The sequence below is a fragment of the Acomys russatus genome, chromosome 17, assembly GCF_903995435.1.
Source record: "Acomys russatus chromosome 17, mAcoRus1.1, whole genome shotgun sequence".
NCBI lineage: Eukaryota > Metazoa > Chordata > Mammalia > Rodentia > Muridae > Acomys > Acomys russatus.
The window spans coordinates 1625176-1648291 of record NC_067153.1 but is presented as its reverse complement, the minus strand read 5'-3'; the positions used below and the strand labels follow the sequence as shown (position 1 = coordinate 1648291).

At 42.6% G+C, this 23116-nt stretch overlaps 1 protein-coding gene across 2 annotated transcripts in view; it reads right to left on the bottom strand.

The window, feature by feature from the left end:
• The window catches only part of Matn2 (matrilin 2), a 130462-nt gene that overhangs the window by 48284 nt on the left and 59062 nt on the right, over positions 1 to 23116 (bottom strand). For both annotated transcript variants that reach the window (XM_051159459.1, XM_051159461.1), the window contains exon 4: positions 10373 to 10495. In XM_051159459.1, the coding sequence (XP_051015416.1) occupies positions 10373 to 10495 (123 nt within the window). The remainder of the gene's footprint in view (positions 1 to 10372; positions 10496 to 23116) is intronic.

Sequence of the window (23116 nt, the reverse complement as noted above, 5' to 3'; positions counted from 1 at the left end):
AACTTGCATTAAGGGTAAATTATTTAGTAATTCATGAGAAACACACTGTTTTATATCTTATTAGCTCCATAAATAGTCACTGAATATTAACTATGAATTAGGCCCTGTTTTAGATTCTAGAGACAGAGTAAATAACACATGAGACCCACCCAGCCTCACGGTGTTAACATTGGTGGTAATGGTGGTGGTGGAGGCAACAGACAAAAGTCATTAAATATCATAACCCATTAGAAGATGGAGAATGTTCTAGAGGAAAACAAAGTGAGAAAGACCTGTCAGGGGAGGAGGTTGGGGTATGATGGAGGTGGTCAGAAAAGGATCTTCAAAGACACGGTTGGGCAGTACTGAATTGGGTACCAGACATAAGGACATCTGGGAGTGAGCATCTCAGGTAAAGAGGGTAAGTGCAAAATTCAAGAGGCAGGAACATGCCTACGCTGCTACAGGACCAGCAAGCAGCCAGTACAGAGCATGGAGAGAGGCAGAGATGAAAGTGGTTAAAAGAGACATGGGCTTCAAATATACTAGCCAGGCATAAGGACCCGAGTTCAAGCCCCAGGCCTGTATAGAAAGGCGAAACTGGTGGATTGTATCTGCAACTCAGCAGTTTTATGCTAAGATGGGAAGTGGAGGCAGAAGGGCAGGAAGCTGCAAGTCCAGCAAGCCTGGGGCACGCGGGGACCTCGCCTCATACAGTGGGGGAGGAGAATGTGTTCCCCAATATTTGTCCTCTGACATCCACATGAATGCTACAGCTCTCTGTCTCTGTCTGTCTGTCTGTCTGTCTGTCTGTCTCTCTTTTTCTCTATCACACACACTCCTTCACATACACACATATACACACACACACATATACATCTCTCCCCGCCCTCTCTCTCTCTCTCTCTCACACACACACACTCTCTCACTCTCTCTCACACACACTCTCTTTCACACACACTTACACACACTGCATACAGACACACACACTCTCACACACATACATACACACACTCTTTCTCTCTCACACACACACACTCACTCTTTCACACACATACACATACTCTCACACACATGCATACAGACACACTCTCTCTCACACACACTGCATACATACACACCGCATACACACACTCTCTCACATACACACTGCATACATACACACTCTCTTACACACACACTGCAGACATACACACATACTTTTTTAAAAGGAGATCACCATGTGAAGATGAACCATCAAGATTGCAGGTTGGTATCACAAACTAAAAAGGGGCCAGGAAGACCCCTGCTGTGTACATTTCAGAGGTGGCATGGCCTTGCTGACACCTTGGCTCAGGTTTCTAGTTTCCTGTACTTTTGACATTGCTGTTGCTTTAAGTCCCCCAAATTTAGTGTTTTGCTTGACAACCTTAGGGGGGAAATCCCTGTATATATGTTGAAAGTGGGGGCAATGAGATTCCTGCTGAATTAGAGAGAATCCAGAGAAAACTATCAAGACCGACTCCAGGCAGCTGGAAAGAGCAGTAGAGAGCGCGGCTCTGCTATGAACGAAGACAGATATGGTCTGAGAATGGTGGAAGTAGACCCAGAGTTCCATTTGGAGCAGGCACTAACATTATAGTTGTGATGGCTTCACTGTAAACAGAAATACAAAATCTGGTGAAAAAATGAGATCGCAGGCAGGCAAGATTGCTCAGAGTAAAGATGCTTGCCCTGCAATTCTGATGACCTGAGTCTGAGTCCTAGAACCCACGTAAGCGGGAGAGAGAACCAACCCCATGAAGTTGTCCTGTGACTCCACACGAGAGCCCTGGCACATGCATTCCCCCACCTTGACAATAATAAATGATAGAGTTTTAAAAAGAAGATCTCAAAACTGTATATCTATAGTGATTATAGCTTTTTTCTGAAGCAGAGAAATGAGGAATAAGGATTACTGTTACGTTCAGGTGACAGGACTAGACAGATGGTAGATAGATACCGTTCTTTTTTACAAAGAAGTTTCAGCTGGGCATGGTGGCACAGGCCTTTAATCCCAGCACTCAGGAGGCAGAGGCAGGTCGATCGATCACTGTGAGTTCGAGGCCAGCCTGGTCTACAAAATTGAGTACAGGGCAGCCAAGGCTACACAGAGAAAGCCTGTCTTGAAAAACAAAAACAAACAAACAAACAAAATTCTACTGGTGCACACCTTTAATCCCAGCACTCAGGAGGCAGAGGTAGGCAGATCTCTGTGAAGTTTCAGGCTAGCCAGAGCTACATAGTGAGACCCTAGCTCAAAACAATAGACAGACAGACAGACAGATAGATAGATAGATAGATAGATAGATAGATAGATAGATAATAAAAAGAAGTTTCTGTCTATAGTATTTTAGGCTACTCAAATGTTACTTTTTTTTTTCAAATAAGAACAAGGAATCTGAAAATTAATACACATGTGCCTTTTTGTTGTGGTTTCTGTACTAGAGATTGAGCCTGGAGCCTGTGCCTGTTCGGTACCTGCTCTGCCTACACTACACACCCCGCCTGCGTTTGTAGTGTCTTACAAGCAAAACCATGCATGGAGCAGACAATCACACACCAAACACAGCAACCTAGGATGCAGGGGGAGCGAGGACCTTTCAGGAGCAGCAGCCTGTGTTGTGAGCATCCTTTGCTTTGGGGTGCATCAAGCTTCAGCTGGAAATAGTTCTGTGGCTTTGCCTCCATGAACAACAGTTCCAACAGCACCTGGTATTTGTGAGTTTAATACACAGCACCTGCCTCTCAAGTCCTCTGATACGTCTGTGCTCCAGCGACAAGTGGTCAGATCCCTGTGTCACAAAGATCAGGCTGGTCACCTCTTTTGGCCTTCTCTTTCACATCATACGGTACAATCCCTCTTCCAGAATCTATGGAGGAAGGTATATAAAGTAACATTCCATAGAGCAGCTTTTAAAGCTGAGCACATGTCACCAATTCTGGATAAATCAGTGCTGTTCTTTCCTCTAACTCCTCTGGAACTTTAGATGGCTGGGGCAGTTGGGTCCTCTGCTTATTAGACTCTCTGTACAAAACTCAGCTTGGCTGGGGTGTGTGCTTATAAAGCAACTGTCTCGCAACACATATGCTTTATTCTCCATTAACCATGTAAGGCAAATGTTCCCAAGGCGTGGTCTGTGAGCTGCTCACATGAACAACCACTTGAAAACTTACCCATAGTATCAGTTCTCACATCCTGCCCTAGACAAACAGGATCAGAAATTCTGGGTATGGAAACCTGGAATCTACGTTAACAAGCCCCTAGGAGATTCTGGTGCTAAGTTTTAATAGCCTCTGTTAAAAAGCAAGAACATATTGTGCATGGCATTTGCACATGACATTGTAATTAAATAGAATAACAAGTAAAAATAAACACACAGAATTTTTCTTAAAAATAAAAATTAAGTCAATGGCTTTGGAGAAACTTGAGGCTTCATGCTGATTAAAATTACTCTGAGAACAACAATTTTTATCATATTATAAATATAAAAGATTAGAACACCTTTTAATTGATAGCAACAAGGATTCTGACCTTAGATTATTTTATAGAATTTTCCAAATCCTGTGCCGACTTAAAGAACTCCAAGCTGAAAAATCACAGACACCATGTTGTGGGAACAATTTATATAACAAAGATTTTAAATATCATGTTTTTTCAAATAAGCCTATTTAACATTTTGAAAGTACTATTAAATAAAACTTTTATTAAATGTAGCTTGTTTTTAAACAAAAACTATTAAGATACATTTGTATATGTAGATGTTTGAGAGTGGCACTCTTTGTCTTGCGTTTTTATGGCAGGGGCAGAGTCTCGGTATGTAGACCAGCCTGGCCTGGAATTGGCATGCTTGCGTGCTTGAGTTACAAGTGTGTGGCACCACCCCCACCCAGACCAACGGGTAGTTTTTAGGACAGCCCTTTCTGGATGGTATCCTCCATTCCTTAGCCAGGCACTGTCACAGGATGAGCTTCTCCCAGGCTGCCATTCTCCAGCTGCTTTGTTCTCTGTGTGCACGCTGCTCTGAACTAAGGCAAGGCCAGATTCAGTGACTCTAAGTTCCTAAGACTCAGGTCTACAAAATCTCAGGGTCACAATGGTATCATTGACTCACTGTCAGGCCACTCAGGGGTGGCTGTTCAGGCCACCGCTCAGCAGTTGGACATGAAGAAACCCCTGTCCACTCATATGAGCATTGAAGAGTCTTAGGATCAGGAGAGCTCTAGTCCACTCGGCTCTGAGCTCTGGTCCACTCAGCTTTGAGGTCTAGTCCACTCGGCTTTGGCATCCTTACCAAATATTTTGGATTTGTCGTATAACTTTGTCAGTTAATAAAAACCATACTTTGCAGAGGAAGGCCAAGGTTAGGGAGCAGACGCATGGTGCTAACCACTCTCCCCATCCACTCAGACAAGATCCCTCCTGCCATCTCGGCCTGGAGTCTCTCTGTGCACCTTCGTAGGTGGAAAGAGCTCTGTAACTCTCTGCCTGTCATTCCTTGTCCAGGCAGATCACAAAGTCACAGTGAGCCTTGCCACGTCCAGTCTCCACCCTCCATGTGAGAAACCGCTCCGCTGCCTTCAGTACATCAGTGCAAGGTAATAAAGACGAAGACGGACATTTGTCATGATGCTTTATAACAGCGACAGAAAAGTGATACCTTAGAGACTGTTAAGTGCAGTCACCCATAAGAAGCACTCATGAAGGAAGTATAAACATCTAATGGAGATCAAGTGCCTACCCACTAGACATCGTAAGGAGTAAATTACCTGACTCTAATATAGTCACACATTACACTGACCTGTGAGCTAGCTACTATTACCCTTAGCTCAGAGACTGAGGTGACTGGACCACAAAGAAATCCAGAGACTTTTTTTTTTTTTAATTAATTTATTCTTGTTACATCTCAATGTTTATCCCATCCCTTGTATCCTCTCATTCCTCCCCCCCCATTTTCCCATTATTCCCCTCCCCTATGACTGTTCCTGAGGGGGATTACGTCCCCCTGTATATTCCCAGAGACTTATAAGAGAAACAACTATTGTACTTTTCACACAGGATGGTTGTGATACCAGTAAAGTACTTCAGAGAAGTCCCAGGACTGGTAACATTCAATAAATGTAAGCACGTTTTTATCATCCTGTCCCTCTAATAAGGTAAGGTTGGGCTAACACATGATAAGCCATTTGTTTAGCTCAAGAGCACTTATACTCAGTGATTACTGAATCAGGCGACATGTTGCACCTTGGATAGTAACAACAGGCCAATACCAGATGCTAGTTACCTTAGCCAAGCTTTTATGGAAGTGACTTCTAAGCAAATTAGTGTAATGATCTGAATTCTCATGCCCTTCCAAAGCTCATGCTCAACTTAAATGCAATAGTACTAGGACGTGTGGCCTCTAGGCAGTGACCGAGCCCTAGGGCTGCGCCTTCACTAATGAGTTGGAGAAATGACACAGTGCATAAGAGTGGGCTGCTCTTACAGGGTCCAGGTTCTGTTCCCAGCACCGGTGGATGGCAGACCACAACCACCTGCAGCTCCAGCTCCAGGGGAATCTAACTTCCTCTTTTGGCCTCCATGGGCATCTGCACTCACATACAGACACCACACACACACACACACACACACACACACACACACACACACACACACAGAGTCAAAAATAAAACCAATCCTAACAAGGTCTCAATATATTCAGGCCCTTTTGCTCTTCCACCCCACATGGTAAAACAATTCAGACTTCAAGGTGCCACCTTGAAAACAGAAAGCAGCCCTCACCAGATAACAAAACTTGACAGGAGCCATGAGGAATAAATTCCTATTTATGAATTACCCAGTTTCAGGTATTTTGTTGTCAGAGCATGAATGAATGAAGACCAAAAAAAAAAAAAAAAAAAAAAAAAAAAAAAAAAAAAACCAAACTGAATCTGCAATTTAAAAACCAATTGAGGGAGAGCCCATTTAAGAGACACGAATGCTTGCGATTGTAAGTGTGTCACCTTCAGAGAAATGGTGATGCAAGTTGACCCTGACAAGTGAAAAGTACAACTTGTTTCTGCCTGGAGGGTTTATACTCTGCTTAAATAGATGAAAGGAAAACAGGAACAAAGTTACCCCATAGACAAAGCAGCCAGTGAACATCAGGCAAGCAAGCTCAGCAGTAAGCACACACTCAGGGTATAGATGCATACTCCGTGAGCGAGATGCATGTTGGGTGACACTACAGCTTCAGCAGCTAGTGCATCTCAAAGCCAGGAGCTCCACTAAGTCACAAGGGACCTCTCGGTGAGTAACTCACCTCTGGTCAGTTGCATCTGGAAGTAAAGTCAGTACTGTCTGCAGTGAAATGGGGATCAGCAGAGAACCTTGCTACTCAGATGCAATGTTCCACTAACTCAAATGGGTAGAAATGTTAATTAGAAATTTCTGAGTCAGTACCTAGGAACAGATACTCACACAGGTCACAGTGACAGTTCTGGTGAGTCATTGTAAGATGTGCCTAGTGCACGCTGAGAACTTTACTCAATAGCTTATCTTCCCAAATCCTAAGCAGGAGGTTCATGAGATAAAGATGTGCTTTCACTGGGAACTGGGATGTAAGGCTTGAAGGTCCAGGTGCCTTCAAAACAAGTAAAGACACATAGACATTTAAAATGCAGCAATCTAAATGGACACTAAAAGGCATGTTGCTTTCTGCCTGCTTTGCTGGCTTTCTAAGCGTTCTCCTCTGCACTGGGGCTGTTCCTCTCTCTCTCTCTCTCTCTCTCTCTCTCTCTCTCTCTCTCTCTTTCTCTCTCTCTCCCTCCCTCCCTCCCATACCTTTGCCTCATCTCATCAAAGCTCCAACCTTGCTTTGCCTAAAGCTTCTGGCTATCTTTCCTTAAATCCATTCTCCTGTCTCTTCCATCACTGTTGTATCATTCTCAGAGTCTTAGAGGCTCAAGGTTATGGAATTCCAGGCGTGTCCAACCCAGGATAGGCTTGAAGTGGCCAAATATCAAATTGTAATCTTACATAAAACATTACAAGACGATTTCATTTTGTTTTGTGATATTTCGTAGCCCCTGGAGCATCTGTCTTTGAGAATGGTCCTTTGTGAGGATGCTTGTGTACCTCTTGATATTTCACTATGACATCTCTCTTTTGAAAGTGCTTCCAACTCCATCCCATCTCTGGCTCTTGCTGGGACATCTGTCCAATGGCTACCCTTCCTTCTATATGCAGATCTTCCAATCTAGTTCTTCAGATGTCTCTCTTCTCTACTTGTGTCCTCCCTGGGCTCTCAACACAGCTCCATGGAACAGCAACTGACTTTTGAGAATTCTGACCCCCTTAGCTGAGGCTCCTGGCTACAGAGATCTATCTGGTCATCTCACATCCCCACAGAGCTTGGTCCATGGCTGTCAAGAGCAGCTGTAATGCCTCTGTTACCAAACAAGGGGCATGAGAGCTGGGTGAAATTAGGATGCACAGATTCTCTTGGCTTCTGCTTGACTGCCTAATAGAGGCAAGATAGTCTTGACATTTTGGGTCTGAGCCTAGCCTTTAATGGCTGAACCGTCTCTCCAGCCCCAGACGTTCTCATGTGCACATAAGCATCAGCAAAGAAAACACTCGTCTTGGATGAATACAGCACATCCACTGCTGCCTGGCAACGATGCCATATACTCGCTCTTTCTTTCTGCTCTTAAGCAAATGTCAAATTCCAAACTTACAGCAGAACCCTGAGAGACCCAGAGATTCTCAGGTGCACTGGGACAATTAGAGAATTATTTGGTAACAGGGAGGACTGGGGTACCCACGCCCCTGTACTTTCCCAAGGGCCAAGAGTTCCTGTTCATGTAGCCTCTGTATCTGCCACGGGCTCCAGGTCCATCCTGTTTCTTCCCTCAATTAGAATTGTTTTCCTGGCGCTTTGACACTTATCACCTGTCCTTCCCCACAAATGCCCCATCCTATGCCTTTTTCTTTTCTTTTTTCAGTTCACAATATTTCTACTTATTTAAAACAACAGGAAGGGGCAAAAACAGGTGATAAAACTAAGCAGTATAACTTTTTGCTCACCATGAACAAATGCTTTAGAGTAGATATTTCTATGGGTAAAAATATGGTAGAAAATACAATGAACTACTAACAATGATTTTCTCATCCTTTAAGTATCAGCTATATGATAAAAATTAACAAAGCAAAATAATAATCGGTGGGTACATGTTGGCTTCTTTTTTTGTGATGTGTCAACAGAAGGCTTTGATGCTCTGCCATGGTTACCGCCAGTAAGTTAACACCCGACTGCCTCAGCCATCTAAAGTTCCAGAGGAGTTAGAGGAAAGAACAGCACTGATTTATCCAGAATTGGTGACATGTGCTCAGCTTTAAAAGCTGCTCTATGGAATGTTACTTTATATACCTTCCTCCATAGATTCTGGAAGAGGGATTGTACCTTATGATGTGAAAGAGGAGGCCAAAAGAGGTGACCAGCCTGATCTTTGTGACACAGGGATCTGACCACTTGTCGCTGGAGCACAGAAATATCAGAGGACTTGAGAGGCAGGTGCTGTGTATTAAACTCACCAATACCAGGTGCTACTGGAACTGTTGTTCATGGAGGCAAAGCCACAGAACTATTTCCAGCTGAAGCTTGATGCACCCCAAAGCAAAGGATGCTCACAACACAGGCTGCTGCTCCTGAAAGGTCCTCGCTCCCCCTGCATCCTTGGTTGCCGCGTTTGGTGTGTGATTGTCTTTTCCAGCCTCTCCTGCAAGTTTCCAGGGAATTCCCAGAGCAGAATTCAGGTACCAATCCTGTCCTGCTTTCCTCCATATCAACATACCCCCCTCACTCTCCATTCTCCTTCTTAGACCTCAGCATTTTAATATGTGGTAGTGTAGATTTTGTTTTATTTTATTTTTTTAATTTTTGTATTTGGGCTTTTCAAGACAGGGTTTCTCTGTGTAGCCTTGACTGTCCTGGACTCACTTTGTAGACCAGGCTGGCCTCGAACTCATAGCGATCCACCTGCCTCTGCCTCCCAAGTGCTGGGATTAAAGGTGTGTGCCACAACACCCGGTTGAGATTTTATTTTATTTATTTTTTAAGGGCTCAGCTCAAGCTGGAGAGACGGCTCAGTAGTAAAGACAGTGGCTTCTTTTTAGAGCATCTGGGTTTGACTTCCAGCACCCACATGACAGCCCACAGCTGCGGTAACTCCAGTTACAGGGGATAAGGTGCCCTCTTCTGGACTCCGTGGGCAGTACATGCATGGATGTGGTGCACATACATACATTTAAAAGTGAAAAAGAAAGTACTCAATTTATTTACTAAACATGCTGAACCAGATCATTTTTTCCATTTTCTGATCTCTGATGATGGTAGTTTTCAAACATAACCAGTGTATAAGAATAAAGCCACAATACTCTCCTCATTCCCCTGCAAAAAGCAAAGGACTGCTTGTTGTTGTTGCCTTACCCCTGTCATACACCTAATAATCAAGGTGTGCTGCAAAATATACATTTTAAATCCAGAAGAATAAACACATACTGTGGGAGGAAACAAGGAAGGAGGGGGTGCAATGTGGTCTCGAAACCAATGGGGAATAGAACAGAAAAGCAAGATTTGGTCAGGAATCTAGGTTCACGTCACTTCAGCTTACTGAGCACCTGTTATTTGTCTATTTCTATCTTGAATGATCAATGAGATCAGGCAAGGATGTTACAGCCAACCAGGATGGTCCTGCACACAGATTAGGGGTTTGCTGGTCTGCTGGGCAGGGGCTAAGGAAAACTACAGTCCATCACTGAAGAAATAGGATGCCACCCCCACGTCTAATCTGATCACTCAGTATGGGGTGGCCAAACTGGGAGGAGGTTCAACTAGGAATCTGTGCCTGCAGCTCCAAGCACTCCCTAGAGACCCCTCCTCGGCTCTTTGAGTATATTCATATTCTATGACCACGATGTCAATGCAGACAGTTGGCCTTTCATTGAACTGCAGGTCCAAAATGAGGGATCTGCCAGTGTCTCTGAGGTACTGCATAGCACCTCTGCCCATTGCCAAGTAAGTTTTATATATAATGCATGAGCTATATAGTTAGGTCCCCAAGCTGTGCTCCAAATCCACCCTGTCCTTTTCAAGCAGTGAAGTACCAGCTAATTATATCTACATAGGCCATCATAAATACGCTTTATATGGAGGTCTACAATGAGCAAATATGAAGTCTTTAAAGTTCAAATTCTGCCTAAAAACTAGACCATAGGACCAAGCACTTCAAAAGACCCATGGGACTGTTTGGGCCTCACGCATGTTGTGTTCTACCGGCTTTTCCTGTTCTTAATGTGTCCTTCCTCAGCACACAGGACCGGAGCAACACTCACCTGCACATTGCTTCCCATCCTCGGCCAGAATGTAGCCACTGTAGCACTGGCAGACGAAGGAGCCCAGCATGTTCACACACAGCTGCTCACAGCCATGGTCCTCTGTGGCACACAGATCCTGGACTGAGGCAAAGATGCACCATTAGCACATAGCTCTGGAGAAATCCTCTCAGCCCAGGGCAACTCAACTCTGTGGCACTTACTACAGTAACCTAATGCAACATTACACATTATACATTTTCATATATTTTCATTATAGAAAATTGAGGGGCAAAATACATAAAAAGGAAAATCTACCTGTAGTCTACTACACAGAGGCAACCACTGCTGACATTTTATGCATTTTAGTGTAGATAAAAAACATTTCCAAAGTTGGAATTATATGGAAATCATATGTTGGAATTACATGGAAACCAAATAATTTTAATATCAATTCTGTATTTTCCCGTGGCAATAAGAACCACTTTAAACATATCTCGAGGGCTCATGAGAGTTGGGCTGTGAGTGAGAGCTGCTTTTTGCTCCCATAAGGTACCATCCCTAGCCTTTGGGCAATCACAGCGTCACCAGTATCTGCTGAGATGACTTTGCGCTGTGCTGCCTTTCACACTGTGCAGATAAGGCAGCCAAGGGAGCTATGGCCTTACAACTCTGCAGGAGATGTGGTGAGAAAGAACGGCTCTCATAAGCTCCCACTAGGGACTGGCACTGTTAGGAGGTATAGCCTTGTAGGAGTAGGTGCGGTCTTGTTGTAGGGAGTGTGTCACTGGGGAAGGGCTTTGGGGGTTTCACATGCTCGAGCTAAGCCCAGCATTCTCTCTTCCTGCTGCCTGCTAACCAAGATGTAGAAATCTTTCAGCTACCTCTCCAGCACCATGTCTGTTTGCAAACCAACAAGCTCCCCACCCTGGCAATAATAGACTTAACCTCTGAAACTGTCAGTTGACCCCAACTAAATGTTTTCCTTTATAAGAGTTGCCATGGTCCCGGTGTCTCTCCACAGCCACAGAACACTAAGGCACACAGCAAGTCTACGCACAACCCCATGCCCAGATCCCCATCCACCCTTTTGCTCCCCATCTGACCACAGGCAGGGCGTTGAAAGTCCTCTACGCACGCTGCTCATTCGTCTGCTCAACAGGTGAGGAAAATGGAGAAGGCAAATGCCAGGAGAGGAGCTAAGAAGGATCACAGGGAGAGACGGAGGAGTGATCTAGTCATCACGTATCCACAAAGTGCAGAGCTGGCTAGTCCTTCCTTTGCAATGCGGAAGTGTGTGTATGCGCATGCGTCTCCAGCCATAAGCAGAGGACTATGTACGAGGACGGAAAGGTTAAAGGCTCCTTCAAGCCACCACTGACTCAGCCTTTCCTTGGCATAGACGGGCAGACATGATGGTGCTGTTTCGTGGCAAGGAGACTGCTCAAAGGCCATCAGATGACTAGCTCTACCCACGATCCTGCCACTACAACCAGAGAAATACAGAGAGCATAAAGGGGACCGAAAATAGTAAAGGGACGTTCCTTCGGCTAACAAGTGTTACTACATTAAGAATGATAAAAACTCAGTTACCCAGAACGTTCAGTCAGTCCTGACTATAACATTTATACTTAGAAGGAAAAACAAAACAAAACCAACCCCCCCAAAAAAACCCAAAAACCTCTACAGCACTTACACAAAGACGGATTTAATTTTTAACTGTGTGTGCCTGTTTGTACGTGCCCACCACGAGCATAGCAGCCCACAGAAGCGAGAGTAAGGCTTGGATCTTCTGGAACTGGCGTTACCGGCTCTTGTAAGCCACCTGACACGGTGCTGAGAACAACCCAGGCCCTCTGCAAGACACTCTTGGCGACTCAGCCACCTCTTCAGCCTCATCGTTCTTCCTTGTTAAAATATCCTTTATTAAATTTGTTCTTTGACAATTTTACACATGCAATGCTTTCTCATTTCTCTCACTTTTCCACCTCCCTACCAGTCTTTTTCCCATCCATATTCATGCCCTTTCGTTCTGTTTTGTGACCCACTGAGTTTAAGGGAATAGGGGGTGCGGGTGGGAGGTGGGGACTGGGTGGGGTGGGGCTGGGTGGTTGTCTCTGAAACCTTGAGTTTGGAACCATCCATTAGAGGAGCCTGAGGGTGGGGTTACCAATGGGTCTACAACTAAAGATAATGACGGTCCCTCCCCAGTCATCCAACAGTACGCAGTGGCTCGGTGAAGAGGGGTAGGGTCCATGAGGCCCCGTGGACCTGTGGCTAACTATGCGCAGGCTTGTGAAGGCCCAGCGCAGGCAGCCACCGCTGCTGTGAGCATGACTGCAGTGGGTACCACGCCCTGGAGACAGCATTCGGAAGCCCTTCTCCCTGTATTCTGGCCCTTACGTTCTTTCTGCTCCCTGGTCCATGATATCCCCTGGGACACAGATTGGGTGTCGTAAGGAAAGACCCTCAATTGTCACTTATTCTCAGCACCATGAACATCCACGAGGATATATTTTTCTCATTTGCACTGTAAAAACCAGCTTCTCTAACATTTATATTTTACCATCACCTCCTAGGGAAGATGGCACGGTCTGTAAAGTGCTCACCTTGGGAACATGAGGACCCAAATTTGAGCCCCAGAACCTACCTAAAAAGCCAAGAATGGCAGCATGTGTTTACAATCCTGGCAGTGAGATAGGAGGCAGAACAGAACAGCTGTCGGTCCCTGGTAGAGCTCACCCACTTGGTGAAGACAGAGACCAGTGACAGACTCTCAACAAAGGTGCATGGTGCCCGACCTCCACAGACATGTACACACATCTGCCGGCACACACATGATCACACACAAATAAACATATCACCTACTTGGCATGTGAGTTTTGTATTGTGCTCTAAGATAAACATATTAAAATGATAACATAATGATAATAAAATGATGAAAAGATAAAAACTGATCTGATTCAGCATCTTTAGTAAATAAACTGAGAGTTTTGGGTTTTTTTTCGCTTTTTGTTTTTATATGTATGGTTGCAAGTATCTCTGGGATGAATGCTGGGAGGAAGTCAAATTAGCTTAGAGAGTTAAGAATGGAGTTAAAACTGCTCAGTTCTTATGCTGCGAACCTTGTTAAAATAATATAATAGAGTCTCAATTATTTGTGTGATAGCCGGGTTAAGAGAGAAACTGAGAAACAAACACTGTTTTGTAAAAACAACATTAACATTTTGGGACAGAACTTAGGTAGAATCTAAATTTAAACAGAAAGCAGTTCTTATTTGTGTTCATTAATAGAGCAACTGCAGTTTCTAAGGTAGGAGCTCACAGCTTCCTGATTGGACCCGGCACAGAGCTGCAAGGCCTCCAGCTTCCTGCAGAAACTCTAAAACTGATACAATTCCTACCGAGACACTTCATTTAGACCTTGACAAGAATGAACACAGTGGCTCTTTAACACAAGCAAGCTTCTCAAAGCCAGACTAAATCCCTTTGAGAAGGGGCTCTTGCTGGCCTGACTTGTGTAGGCCAGAGGAGAAAAGACTTGGGGACCAAATAACTTCCCAGAGTGGGGGAGAGGTCAAAGTTCAGTGAGGAAGGCAGAAAAGCCTCTCTCTAGAAGCAGGAGCCAGAGGCAGACTGAGAAGCCTCATGAGCCTGAACTGGTTAGGTCTTGAAGGGAAGCCAGGTCTAAGGAAGTAAAGTCCTTAGGGAGAGGTTTTGAAATTAAAGAAGATTAATTTCTATGTTGGAAATGGAGGATGACACAGTGACACCAAGCCTTTTGACTCTGTAGAATGCCATTTTAGATGGATTAGGGATGAGATTATAAATACTACCATGCTGACAACCATTATATCGGTATTAATAATGACTTTTAAAAACAAAGGCCTTAAAAATAAAGAGGAAGGGAAGAATATGGAAAAATGAGACAGGCAGTGGAAGAAAAATTGGAGAGGTTTATAGGTCAGAATGAATAACAAAAGGAAAAAATAAGAGATGGAAACAGGTTTAGAACAAAAGATACAATTTTTTTATGGATCAAAATGAATAGCAGAGAGAGAAAGATGAGTTATATAAACAAACCTTGGGAGCAAAATTACAGGAATTTATAGACCAGATTGATGAAAATGCCAAGGTATCAGTTACAAAGCAAAATGAAAAAAATGAAATTTGGAAACAAAATTTAGAAGAGAAATTAGAGAGGTTTATAATTAAGAATGAAAATGATCCTAAGATAGAGACAGAAGAAAAAAAGGCCATAACATGTAACATCACTTTGTAGTAAGACTGCAGAGTGGTCTATATCGGTTTTAAAAAAAAAACCTAAAATGATCTTCTGAGCCTTGATAAGGGAACTACCAGGAGATGTGGAAAATCTACAAGGTTATCAGGTTTTTGATTGGCAACCTATAGAGGCACAAGACTTTAAAAGGTTTAATGAGACAATAGCAAATTATCACTTACATTCACCATATGTTAAACAAATACTTAGCAGGGCCATACAAAATTTCAAAACTCCAAAAGACTTCATAACTCACTTGATGGCAACTATTGTAGACCCTGGGCCTCCGTTGCTGGCATGGTGGGAAGATGAGGCTTCACTTACGGAGCAACAGAATAGGAGCAGAGGCATTGATGTTGTCAAGGACCAGTTACTATACGAAGGTCTGTGTTCTGAATTAGGAGTACGGATCACCCTTGATGAAGCTGTCCTAGAACAATGCCACAGGACAGCCTCACATGCTTGGGACAAGGTTGAACAACAGGGACTGATGGAATCCCTTACAAAGACAACCCAAGGTTCAAATGAATCTTTCACTGACTTCTTACAGAGACCAACTAAAGCTTTGAATAGAACAATATCAGATCCAAATGCTTGAGAAATTTTGAGAATGCTAATGCTGAAGGCAAAAGGGCTATTAGACCCTTGGGGTCAAGATTCAAACCTCTTCATGAGCGATCAAAGCTACTGCAGATATAGAAACAGATGTTCATAGCTCAGTTATAGTTGAACAAACAACTACAGGAGGCATCAAAATACAAAATGTCCATTGCTATAGCTGGGAAAAATCAAGTCATTCCCTAAAGGATAGTGAACAAACCATTCCTAAGAATAAATTCTTCTATAATACTAACAATTCGGGGAAAAGATTTCCTATGAAATGTAGAAGATGTGGAATGAACAGTTATATGGCTCATGAATGCAGGTCATCCAAGGATATCCGAGGCAATTCCTTAATTTTGGAAAACTAAGGCTTCGCCCAAGGCCTGACAAAAAACAACACGAGCCATTCCTTTCTTGTCCTCCAAAAAATGATTATTCTAAAAAACAAAAGCAAAAAACTAGAAAATTCAAGACCTGATAGGACAAATAGGGCTACTGAAAATTTAGATAAACCATTTAGTGGAGATTAAGATACTCCTAGGGATAAAATGAAAGATGCTAAAGACACAAAATGGACCCAGGTATTTTGGCAAACTACTGAAAATGATAAGAGGCCAGAATTAGAATTACAGTTAGATGGCATTGAAATAGAAGGATTAGTAATACTGAAGCAGACGTCACAATAATTTCCCAAGATTCCTAGTGTCCCATGTGGCCACCTCAAAATGTATTTACACAGCTACTAGGAATTGGCTCATTATCTCAGGTAAAACAAAGTCTAAAATGACTTAATCATGTAGGGTCAGAGGACAAAGAGAAAAATTAAGGCCATATGTGGCTAGTACAGCTATGAATTTTTGGGGAAGAGATCTGTTGATACAATGGGAGGCATAGATTACCATTCCTCGAACTTCAGAGACAAACCATAAAATCAGGGATATTCCTGATGAAGATATTAAAAATTCTTATCAGGAACTGTCCTGGCCTGTCCAAGTCATCCATAAACAGAACACAGTAGAAGCTGATTCTCCAATTTTACATGGGGAGGACACTGCTGACAGAACGCCAATAGCCTTACCACTAAGGTGTTTGACTGACCAACCTATTTGGATAGAACAATGGCCTACGACAAAAGAAAAATTACAGGCACTAGAACAGCTGGTCCAAGAGCAGTTGGAGGTTCAACGTTTAGAAGAGTCTACCAGTCCTTGAAATTCTCCTGTATTAGTCATTACATTTGGGGGGGGGGCCAAATGGAGGCTGTTAAAGACCTAAGAACCATTAGTAAAATAATTCAGCCAATGAGCTCTTTACAGCCTGAAATCCTATTGTTTTCCTGTTACCTAAGGAATGGCTTATTATAATAATTTATTTGAAAGGTTGCTTCTTCTCCATTTCTTTACAAGAACAAGATAAAGATTTGCTTTCACAGTACCCACATCTAACAGCTCTATGCCAGCCAAAAGGTATCAGTAGGTCTTGCTACAAGAAATGTTAAATGGTCCTACTTTATGCCAAAGTTTTGTACAATAGCCATTAGAAGTAGTCCGTACTCAATTTCTTCAATTCTTAATTTATCGTTACATGGATGATATCTTACTGGCTGATTCCGATACAAATATCTTGGGGGAAATGTTTGATGAAGTGCAGAGAATTTTGCTTTCCTGGGGATTGCAAATTGCTTCTGAAAAAATACAAAGAGGAGAATCTAAAATATAAGATAGATTTACAGAAGATTTGACCACAGAAGGTAAAAATGTGAAGAAACCTATTGAGAACGCTTAATGATTTTCAAAATTATTGGGAGCTATTAACTGGTTAAGGCCCACAGTTGGATTAACTACCCAAGAGCTAAATAATTTATTTCAAACCTTACAAGATGACAAAGACTTAAATAGTCCAAGAAAAATATCAGCTGAGGCTGAAAAGGAATTGGCACTGGTAGAAAAGAAATCATAAAACACATATATAGATCAAAGATGATTCAAAGATGCGCTTTAGTTATCTTGTCCGATACTCATTCTCCCTCAGGAATTCTTATACAAAAAGAAGATTGTATCCTAGAATGGATATTTTTCGCACACAAACAAAGTAAAAAAAATTAAAGATCTATATAGAAAAGTTTTCTGAATTGATAATGAAGGGAAATTGAGACTTCATCAATTAGCAGGAATAGCTCCATGAGAAATTGTTGCACCATTACTAATGCAAAGATTGCTTCATTATGGGCAGAAAATAAAAATTGGCAAAGAGGTTACAGTAACTTTTTGGGAGAGATTAACAACAAATACCCCAAAAGCAGGCAACTCCAGTTGACAAAAAAAGAAAAAAAATTGGATTTTCCCTTGCATAGTGACACCAATTTTTGGGGCTCCTATATCCTACACTTATGCAAATAAATCAGAAAAGTCAGGCTCTAAGTCGGAAAAAATAAGAAAGGTGGTTGAGAGTCCTTACGACTCAGTTCAAAAATCAGAGTTCTACGCAATTCTTACAGTGCTCTTAGACTTTCCAGAGACTTTTAATATAGCAAGCAGCTCTCAATATGCAGAAAGAGTTGTTTTGCATATAGAAACTGCTGAACTTATTCAGGATGGTTTTAAATTAACTTCACTATTTATTCAGCTGCAACCAGTAATTAGAACTATAAACCATCCTGTGTATGCGACACATCTCAGATCCTATACATGTCTACCAGGCCACCTAGCACAGGTAATGATGAAATTGATCAGCTATTAATAGGAAATATGCTAGAAGTCTCAGAATTTCTTAAGAAACACCGTGATAATAGCAAAGGTTTAAAAGGGTGGATTTTCTATCACTTGGCAACAAGCCAAAAAAAAAGTATAAGAAAATGTCCTATTTGTTCTTTATATAATCGAACTCCATTATCTGCAGGGAGTAACCCAAAAGGTACTCAAAGAGACAAAATTTGGCAAATGGATGTGTTTTACTTTGCAGAGTTTTTAAAATATGTGCATCATACTACAGACACATTTCAGGATTTCAGTGGGCAACTCCCTTGAGTTCTGAAAAAGCTGATTCAGTAATTATGTGTTTATTAGAAGTTATAGCGCTGGGCATGGTGGTACATGCCTTTAATCCCAGCACTCAGGAGGCAGAGGCAGGCAGATCACTGTGAGTTCAAGGCCAGCCTGGTCTACAAAGTGAGTCTAGGACTGCCAAGTCTATACAGAGAAACCCTGTCTCAAGAAGAAGGAGGAGGAGGAGGAGGAGGAGGAGGAGGAGGAGGAGAAGTAGTTATGGCAATTATGGGGATATCTGTTGAAATTAAGACTGACAATGCTCCATCATATGTCTCTTGTATAATGAAGCATTTTTATATGATAATATAAATCATGGTACAGGTATGCCACACAGTCCTACAGGACAAGCGGTTTTACTGAGATCCGATAGGACTTTAAAGGAAATGCTTAGCAAACAAAACAGAGTAACAAAGACACACAGAGATAAGCTACATAGAGCTTTGTTAACTCTAATTTTTTGAATGCTGATGAACAAAAAGAAACATTAGCTGAGAGACATTGGATTATGGGGGGAAACTGCTGAACTAAATCAACCTGTTACATTAAGGATGTCATAACCTCAGAATAGACGGTAGGAAATGTGTTACACAGGGGAAGGGGTTATACATATGTTTCTACCTAAGAACAAAAACCTGTGGATTCTGTCCCAATTCATTTTTTAAAAATCAGATTTGACAGGGGGAGAGTTCCTGAAGATCTTGGCTTCAAACAGAAGGAAAGAAATCAGGAAGGCCAAACAGAGGAGGTAACATGATTTGCTGACCCATGCACATGGGAACAGCTCTGAGACTGACTGAGCCATGAAAAGTCTCCAGCCAGGACTTTAGCTATGCATGTATAATAAATCTTTGGCTACAAAAGCCACAGAACTTCCCATGTAATTCTTTTAAATGGCATAAATAAATATTTATATTACAGCTTGGTGCCTTACCTGCTCAACAGAGAGCAGAGATTCATCTTCAACTGAACTGTGTTCAGTACACAGCTCATACATATATTAATACAAAATGTATAACACCTTTGAAAGTTTATATATTTTTCAGGACAAGAGGACCAGACACCAAAAAAGATAAGACACGTAGCTCAGGTAATCCTACCTCACTGATGGCCTCAATGACAATGTTTTCCCAAAACTCTGCATCTGGGACAACTTCAAAATTGCTAGCTAGCATCACATACTGTTCCAGTCAGGACTTCAGATAAGCCCTGAGCTTTCTTAGCATGCAGAGATTAGACAGCAAAAGGTACAGCTAGATTCCTTAAGACTGGGCGGTATCCCAATTTTCTTGAGCCTCCAAAAAGAAAAACTATGTCCCAAATCAGCAGGAAGCAATTAAAGAAAATTATGCCCTGTTCCCAAGAGGGCATGGATGGTTTTTGGTCGTTGTATGGGTGACAGATGTTTTAAAGTAGTTGGTTACAGAATAAGTAAAAGGGTATATTATTGAATCTACTTTTAGACCAAGGAACATTAATAAGCCAAAAATATCACATTGGTATAGATCTTTGTATATTAATACAGATTTAAGATTATATTTGGTTGCAGCATGCTAAGGTATTGCACCTATGTAATTCTTTAAACTGCAATGTTAAGTCCTAGTCCTCTTTGGAGCTGCTATTAGCAACTGTTTAGGATATTAAGAAATACATATTAGCAGTCAGACAATCAAACTCATGGTCTAGATACTAGTTTAGTTAATTACAAAAATATGTTTCCTAGATTGACAGATTAAAAAAAGTAGCTAGAAACAAGCAATTCAAATAGATAGATAGATAGATAGATAGATAGATAGATAGATAGAGTCTTTAAAAATCTCAGAGATCTACAGAATATGGCATTTATTAACTTAAAACTTTTTTGACATGGGACAGGTCTGCTCCTGGCGGCATCTCATTCTCCTTCAAAGAGCATCACAGGCTTCGTATGTGGCAAGATAGCCACTGGGTGGAAAATGTCCTTGCGTCAATTACAGACGGAATAATGTCCCAAACTGGACAAACCAAATCTGAGAAAGTTGACTATGAAGCTTTGCAAGGAAAGGGCAGGCAAGTCCTCTGTCATTGCTGCTTCACAGAAGAGTCTGTCAGATATTCTGAGCCTGAAGGCTAAAGACGATGCTCCAACATTATAGAGAAATTTGGGGGCACTGTCCAGGCAGATAAATATCTCTGTCATTTATATACTTTTGGAAGCTGCTTGCTTGTACTTCCTATATATTTAGGTAATATTTATTTCTTCTTACATATATGGTGTGGTTGAAGACTAGATATTTATAGTCTCACTGTTAAACTTAAATTGTTTAGGATGATAGAAATTGATAGATAGTAGAATACTTTATCCAAGGATGCCAAATATACAAATGTAAATCTTACCTAATGATTTTCATAATTACTATTATTACATATAGTTTGTTATTGTAAGAGAAAGAGCTGTTTATTAAACTAAAAGGGGAATTTGTAGGCATAAGGTTATTGTGTAATTCAAATGGTGAGACCCTTCTGTCTCAATGTTGTGTAAACACTAATCCCCAATTGTCTCCTGATGCCAATAAATCAGCTTTCTGCCAATCCCTAAGCAGGGGAGAGAATAGGGTGGGACTTCCTTCCAGCCAAGGGAGGAAGAAGTAGAGGATTTGAGCCATGGGGAGAAAGTTCAGCAAGGAAAGCTACAAGTATCTCTGGGATGCACGCTGAGAGGAAGCCAAATTAGTTTAGAGAGTTAAGAATAGAGTTAAAACTGCTATGAAGCTTGTTAAAATAATATAATAGAGTCTCGATTATTTGTGTGATAGCTGGGTTAAGAGAGAAACTGAGAAGCAAACCCTGTTTTGTAAAAATAACATTAACAGGAGAGACCAGTGATTGTATCTGAACTGTGCTTTGTGCTCTCAAAGATGTGTCTAGGAGCATCTGTCACAGGTGTTTTCATCTCTGGGGACCTTATGGCACTTCCAGTACATTTCAATGAAAACTAATGCTTTTATAAGAACAGTGATGGGATCCTGAGTCCCAGGCTTCAGGGTACCTGTCGGGTGATAGGCGGGTGATAGGCAGCTTGCCGCTTGCTATGAGGAGTTCGAGCCGCTCAGAGCTTTTGTCTCACACACTGGCTGTCAGTGCAGCACCGCTGGCTTCCTCCCCAGCATGTACCATGGTATATGTGTTAATGGTATATGTGTTAGTGATGCAGTCACTGTGTCTTTTTTACCGGACTCTAAGCCCCTTTGCAGGTGGCCAGCATTCCGCACAGAGTCCTGCTGGTGGAGAAGTGGGGATCCTCACTAGCAATTCCTAAGTCATCTCTTCCAGGAAGCAAGAGCTTTGCAGCTCATTTACTTACAGTTGCCTGGCTTCAAAATTAGTGTATTCCAAAAGAACCTTTTGAAAGTAGAATTTTAAAAGGAACGAACCAGTCCCTGAGGTAGTGTTTGGTTTTGTTTTTCCACCAAAAGATTTTCCCCCATAGAAGAGACAGCAGATGGCAAGAAAATGCTAATTTCTTTCTGGGCAGGCTGGGACTCTGGCAAGTCCAAGGATAACTGTGTGGCCCCGTCTCTGAATGCAGAAAAGTCTTAACGCAACCGCCTACTGGAAGATGCTCGATGGTAAAGTGCCTATTGTGCAAGCATGAAGACCTGAGTTCAAGCTCAAGCCAGGCGTGAGCTGCTTGCAAGCGCAGCACTGTGGAGACAGAGACTGGGGGGTCCTTGGGCTCACCAGTGAGCCAGCCTAGCCTGGTTGGAAAGCTCCAGATCCCAGTAAGAGACTCTGTTGGGGGCAGGGAAAGAGAGGAAAGGAAGAGGAGAGGGAAAAAGGAAAGAAAAGAGAAGGGAAAGAAAGGAAGGGAAGGGAGAAGAATGGGATGGCTCCTGAGTGCTATGAAATATAATGCCCTGGGGGAGGGGTGCCATGGTGAGCCGTGCCAAGGTGTGCCTTCTGAGCAGTTATGCCATGCGACAGACCTGGTGTGAGAGGATTTTACTGGGAGAAGAGAGAGGAGTGGGGACCTGGGAAAGGGATAGAGGCAGCCAGAGAGCCATGAGGTCAGAGAAAAGGGGGGCAGAGAGGGGGTACAGGCCAAGAACGAGGTGGGGAGGGGAACGCTGAGAACAGAGAAAGAAAAGGTCTAGGTTGGGGGTGGTCTTTTTATCCAGCTGCTCACACCTGAGAGCAGGCTGGTGGAACCGCCTGAAAGCTAAGACTGAGGAACAACACTTGAGGTTGTTCGCACACACACAGACACAGACAGACAGACACACACACTCTCCTGATGCCACCTCTTTCATTAAGCCAGACTGTCCAAGGGCAGGATTTTAGCAGTAGTGCTTGCTAAACATCCTCAAAGTCCCCAGAGTACGGTGGTGAAAATCCTCATGGTCCTCTGAGGGAAAGGTGCTCAAACTCTTCTTATGACCTAGAACCCCAAAGCCCCAGCTTTCTCTCTGCAACAAGCCTTGGAGTGATGGCTGCATTCCTCGTTTCCTCTACACACACACACACACACACACACACACACACACACACACACACACACACACACACACTCGAGAATGCAAAACGTGGCAGGACCAGGAAGGATTACATCTCCCATTCCCAAACAATTGTCCCACGAATAGTGAGCTTGCCAGTTGGCTCTCTGTGGCCTTTTCTTTCATACTGTTTTTAGAACGGCAGGATTTATGACCATGACCGATTAGTATTGACCCAAGGGAGACTGTTGAGGGATTAACCCAATTAAACAAAGACAAAGGAATAAATGGAGACTGGGTTCTAACAAAAATGGCTTCTTGTTTTCCTAGCAGTGATCACTTCCATTTGAAAAAAGTACAATGC